Source organism: Lipotes vexillifer, unplaced genomic scaffold (assembly GCF_000442215.2).
Source record: "Lipotes vexillifer unplaced genomic scaffold, Lipotes_vexillifer_v1.1 scaffold680, whole genome shotgun sequence".
NCBI lineage: Eukaryota > Metazoa > Chordata > Mammalia > Artiodactyla > Lipotidae > Lipotes > Lipotes vexillifer.
Window position 1 is genome coordinate 2,871,100 of NW_006780838.1, and position 6,098 is coordinate 2,877,197.

Genomic DNA, 6,098 nt, shown 5'->3' on the forward strand with positions numbered 1-6,098 from the left:
CTGCAGTCATTACTCTTCCCCTGGGCAGCACAGGCCAGGTGGAGTCTTGTGTCACCAAGCAGCTGGGAGAGACAACCCCCTACTCACCCCACAGCTGCTCCAAGGACACTCGAGACCATCAGTCAAGGGATCGGGAGGCAGGAAGTGCCTGCCTCCTGGGGAGCATTTGGCCCAAAATCAAGCTTAGTAGCCAAGATACTTTTAGGCCCTGGACCCATCAGCATGGTCACCACAGGCCAGGCAGGTGCAGTCAGGGCCCAGCGACCCCCTGCCCAACTCCCCAGATAGGCTGTTCTCAGCGACTCCAGTGCCCGCCCACCCTGAGTTCAGTCTCCCATCCAACTCTTAAGCCCTCTCAGGCCATTCAGGGGTGTACACACTCACGTGTAGGACAAGGGTGCTCCTGGTTACTCGGTCAATGGGCTTGTAGAGCAGAGCTGTTGGGGGCAGGGAGAAAGGAGACAGGTCAGATGAAATACAGGGAGCAGCTTGAGACCTTAGGGGGCAGCCTCATGCCCCCACCCGCCTCCCTCCCTCGCATGGACACCCGCTTACAGAAGGCCAAAGTGGGTTCCATGGTAACCCACACTTCCATTTTCACCCCAGGCAGGCCAGACAACACCAAAAGGGGGACACACAGCTCTGGTGGCCCGGGTCCCCTCCCACCTGCCTCCTCATCTCATCTCCCACCAGACGTGATTTCTTCGAGGGCTGTGCATCCCCCAGGCCCGTCCTGGCCTGACCAGGCTCAAAGCAGACACAGATATTCCTCTGTACCCTCCACGATGAATCACACAGCCTTACCCTGCAGAGCTCCAGGACTCTGGGGGTCACACCCGGGACCCCAGAATGCAGGAAGGAGACACTATTTTTCCAGGGAGGGCGGTGTCCCCATGCCCCATCATTCTCAGATCCCTCTGGTCCAAGGCCTGGCACCACCAGCTGGGAACAGCATGCTTCGTTCTGACCCACACGGTTGACCTCATCTCCATGAGGAAGACCCCTCTCCATGCCCTCAACCCCCTCCTGGCTGAGGGCCAAGGAGGCATACCCAACCTCCACAGAAAGGCTCTGCTCTCAAGCTAGTGGCAGCTGGGGGGGCAAAGATTTCCTAAAGGAATTCAGGTGGGGCTTCGAGTATGAGAGCCCCTGAAGAGGCTGGGAAAATGCAAGCTCATCAGGGCCCGCACTGGCCACACCCCTTGGTGACCAGGACACCAAATGAGGATTGCTGGGATTCAGCAGGGACAGGTGGCGGCGGCAGCTGGCCCACTGACACTTCTAAACAAAGCTCCTGCAAGCAGCTGTGCCCTGCCCCTCGCAGCCTGGGTGGTTCAGCTCCGGTCCTGCACCTGGACACCTCTGTCCATGAGGTCATGACCTTTGTCCTCCTGCCGTGGGAGCAGTAAGAGGCAGGATGCTGGTCTGGGGAGGAGGACCCTGGAGTGGGTGTCCCATGGGACCAGGCCGTGACAGGTCCCAGAGCTGACATTCATGTCCCAGCCAGCCCCCAAACCAGAGAGTTCCCCAAAGCCCTAGATATAAATACCCTGCGCATTGCTAAATGGACACTTTGGGGAATAATCTGCTGGCTACGGAGAAGATGCAGTCTCAGTGGTGTGCCCCGAGCCTCATCTGTTGGCTTTGCCTGGCTGCCCATTAGAATCACTAGGGAACTCTTAAAAGATTCAGATGCCTGTTTCCCCCTCTCCCATCAACTAAACAGCAGGCTCTGATGGGCAGAACCCAGGCATCACCATTTTTAAAAATCTCCTGTGCTGATTCTGATATGTCATAATGGTTGAAAACCACTGCTTTATGCAAACACATCTCCCATGATTTATTTGCAGCCCTTTCTTAATTTAGCGATTTCTAAAGCCCCTCCCCGTGGGCTATGGGAGCTAGAATGGACAGGACCAGGCTTGGGGTATCCTGGGACAGTGAGGGTACAGCCCAGTTACCAGCCCAGGAGGGGGCCAGTTCTGAGGCTGTCTAGGGTACCCACCTGTGGCTCAGTCCATCTGCAGGGGGGAAAAAAATCACTCCCTGAGAACCCCAGAGACCCAGAGAAAGTGCAAGCTCAGCAGACACCTGCCAGGGTGGGCCCTCGAGTTCCCGCCCAGGGAAAGCTGATACTGCAGTGTCAGCTCCCTCTGCCCCTCTGTCAGGTCCCAGGAGGAAGAGGTTTCTGACTAAGCTCAGAGGTCTGCACAAATGGTAGATTGGGTTTCAGACGGGTTATTAATATGCCTATAGTCACCTCAAGAGTCCACTTGACTGTGGCCGTGGAATGAGTCCTAATGCATCAGCCCCAGGTGGCGGAGGGGCAGGTGGGAGGAAGGGTGGGGAGAGGCAAGTGCAAGGTGAGGGCCCTGGGGCCACAGTCAGATATGGAAGGAACCACTGCGGCCCTGATGTTCGTGCTCTCCACGGCACCTGCACACATGCTTCCCCTGAGAATGCAGGGTGAAGAGCCCACCTTTCCCCCCTCACCTGCTCCATGGCTCCAGCAGGCTGGCCTGCTTCCTGCCTCTGTTTCACCCACTCTTGCCCCTCCTCACCATGGGGTTCCTGTTTCTGGGACAGACACCATTCACCAAGTTGCAATACCTGTCTCTCCCCCTCCTCCAGAAAGCCTTCCCCAACCAGGATTTTCACAAGCAACACTCACAGCGCCTAAAAGTCAAACCATGACATGTGCGAGCTGGCCTCTCTCTAGTTTGCTGAGTACTTACTCTGTGTCCAATGGCACTGTTTTACATGCGTTATTTCCTTTAATTAAAGAGGGAAGCAATTATCACTAGCCCCATTTTACAGATGCAGAAACTTCTCGAAAGCACAGAGAAATTATGTAACTTGCTCACAATCACAAAGCTGTAAGGGACAGCTGGGTTTTGAATCTACCCGTGCTCCTATCTTTGAGACGTCCCCTTCCGTAGGGGAGGCAGCACCTGCAAAAGCTCGGTGGCCCTCGGGAGGATTCTGGGAAAGATTCACCGGGAAGGAGTGGATGAGCGGGCCTCTCTTGTTGCCAAGGTGAGCCCCCTTCTTAGGGGCCTGGGTCACAGGCGACTTTCCTTGCACCTCCACTGCGTGCGGCCTGGAGCCCTGCAGACTGGGCGCTCGGCACACAACCGCTAAGGCAGACAACTGCAGAGTGAGCCCCAAGTCGCACAGCCTTCCTGATACCCCACAACCAGCACCCCTTGGAGGGGCTGAGAAGATTCAAACAGCGTGGTCAGCAAGGGCTCCTTCACTCCTGACCCCTCACTTTAAAGCTGACTTTGCTGCAGGGACCAAAGAAATCCTGAACTCCAGGTCCCAGGCCTGTTTCACTAAAACTAAGCTTCTTTTGGGGGGAAGAAAGAGGAAGCAGAGGGCCGACCGTTTCCTCTTTAGGGAGACTGACTGGAGACTTGACCAACTCCTAGGCCAGACCAAAAAGGGCATTTTCCCCTCAGATCTAGGACCAGGCCAGTTTCAAGCCTGTCAGAATCTCAGCCGAGGGGCGGGGACCCAGGTCAGCTTCTGCCTGTGACTACAGCTGTCCTGCTGGGACAGCTGGAGAGGGGCGACCTCAGGGGCTATCTCCATCACGAGCAGTCTTCAATGCAGGACAGCCCGAGAAGGTGAGGGGACAGCTGATCGTGCACAGCGGCCTCCGGGAAGAGCCCGAGAAACCTCAGCATCGCTCCTCCAGCATGCTGCCACCCCCCTCTGTTCAGCCTTCAACAAGGAGCTCCGGGTTACCACGGAGATATGAGAGCAAAGTGACTGAGAGGGGTGCACAGACAAAACGCCTGGTGGGAGAGAAGGTCCTGAAACCAGCTGCCTGCCACAGGAGCCCAGAGCAGCTGGCCTGGGGCAACATTTGAGCCTTATGCCCCTGCCAGAGGCAGCCTGGCTCATCCCTAAGGTACCTCTGGCCTCGGAAGGCGGGGCCCACTAGCTTCCGGACACTTCCTTGCCTAGATCTGTGCCAGCCTCCTCTGAGCAAGAGCCTGGCTGACTGCACACACCTGGCCCAGGACCTCCTCCCTGAGGGAGCTGCGAAGATGATGCTCTGTCCGTCCCCCCTATTGTATGGTGGGTGTGTGACCTTCACAAAGCAGCAGCCGGCCACGCCCCCCTCTCCCACCAGCATTCTCGGCCAAGACCTCAGCTCAAGGGTCTCCAGTGGCTAGAAACGAACCCCCTGGGAGCAACCCAATTCCTTCCTGCTCCCCTGCCATTCAGAGAGGAGAGAGCGAAGGCGGTGTGTGCACTCCAGGCACACAATACCCTGGCCTCTCAGGAAACAAAGAGACTCCCAACTTCTCCCTCCAGCCGGGGCTGGCAGCCCTCCCGCTCCAAGGCACTGCCATCCAGACAATCTGGCACTCTCCGATTGGCCCCTGCTGACCCCTCTCCAGCCCCAGGGTGGCCACCCCTGCAAGCCCATCCTTGTCACTTTCTCTCCGTAACAGCCTCTCCAGGAAGTTGCCCCCAGCCTCTCAAGCCGAGCCACTAACTCCCCACAGATCCTTGGGGGTACCTGGACCCTTCTCGCCTGGTCCTCCCATTTCCAAGCCACCCTGCCCCGAGCGGCCCCCAGACTCCAACTCCAGGCTGGAAGCTGGCCGGCACGGGGTTAACATAGGTCCAGCCACTTTTCCCCCTCCCTGCCCTGCTGCCCCCCAAACCTTGATGGCCACATTTCAGCCCACTCCAGCCAGCCCCCGAGGTGGGAAGACACACCACCTCTCGGGAGAGGGGGCCTGGGTTACCATAGGTGCAGTTACAGCAGAAGCGAATGATGAGGAGAATTTCCATGGCAGCCTCCGTCCCCGCGGCAGGAGCGGGCGGCCATCGCTCCCGGCTCCCCAGCTCCCATCAGCGGCCCGGCCACTCAGCCACCTTCCCGGCTGCTGCTGCACAGCCTCCAGAATCAAGCAGCCGCTTCTGAGTGCTCCTCTAGCAAGGGGGAGGGGAGAGGAGGGGAGGGCTGCGTGCGTGGAGCGGGGAGGAGGGGGGGAGTGAGCCGCCTGCTGGCATCCTAGGGAGGAGCACGTTTGTAGCTGGCCAGCTGCCTGGGGACAGAGGCTGGATTCCTGGCATGCACACGCGCACACACGCGCGCACACACACGCACGCGCGCACTCACACACACACATGCACGCACGCGCACGCACACACACAAGCAGGGCACCGTAGTCCACAAAGCCAGACAAAGGAAGGTGACTGTTATCCAAGCCATTCTCCAAAGTACCTTCCATAGTGACTGATGTGTGGCTGTCCTTCGAGTCCTTGGGACCTTTCACTTTCAGTTCCTGCCAAACAGAGGAGAGGAATCACTACCTGGCCTGTCCCCTGAGCCTCCCCATCCCCCATGGTGAGCAACACAGGAAGCAGGGCTCTGAAACCCAGGGGTGCAAATAGCAGAAGAGAGACAAAGACCAACACGTGCAGGCCTCCCTCTGCCTCTCCGTTTACTGAGCCCCTGGGCCACACCCATCATCTCCTGGAGCCTCGGGGTCCCCTGAAGTCCCTCCCCAGCAGCTCAGAGGGCCTTCCAGAGGAGGCCCACACCCTCCTCCCCCCCCCCCGCAGCAGCGGCCACTACTTGGAGGTCTGTACACGCCAGCCCAGGGCCGACAGGCTTTCAGTGGACAAGCGCCAGCACACCAGCTGCTCCTTGGGCGTGAGCAGCCCTTGAGATAGGAGCGAAGGGCCCCACACACCTGCACGGGGGGAAGCAGGGAGGGGCAGGGCAGTCCAAGCTGTATCTTACCCATATTGAAAGGGACTCACCCAGCCACCGGCCCCACCCGCACTCCCCACCCACCATGTCTGGGCTGGGCGTCAGAGAGGAAACTTCAAGGAAGGAAGAGGCAACACCCCTCCTGGATCCCGTGCAAAGTGACAGGCAGTGAGTGCCGGAAACAGCCCCCAGGGATGGTTTATCTGATCCTAACCTCTTTCACCTGCCTTTAGAGTCAGAGGTTCCAGCTCTAGCCTTTGCCACTGGACCAGTGTGGCCTGTAATTGGAGCTGTAATGCAATCCCCACTTGGAAGACTGAGTGCATGGTTGGCGGAGGGCGGGGCGGGGGGGGGGGGG

General features: G+C 58.7%; 1 protein-coding gene across 1 annotated transcript in view; it reads right to left on the bottom strand.

Moving 5' to 3' along the window:
• ABR (ABR activator of RhoGEF and GTPase) overlaps positions 1-6,098 on the bottom strand; it is a 183,434-nt gene that overhangs the window by 56,279 nt on the left and 121,057 nt on the right. The window contains exons 6-7 of the mRNA XM_007454242.1: positions 5,249-5,309; positions 385-437 (exon numbers count right to left, since the gene is read on the bottom strand). Coding sequence (XP_007454304.1) covers positions 385-437; positions 5,249-5,309 — 114 coding nt within the window. The remainder of the gene's footprint in view (positions 1-384; positions 438-5,248; positions 5,310-6,098) is intronic.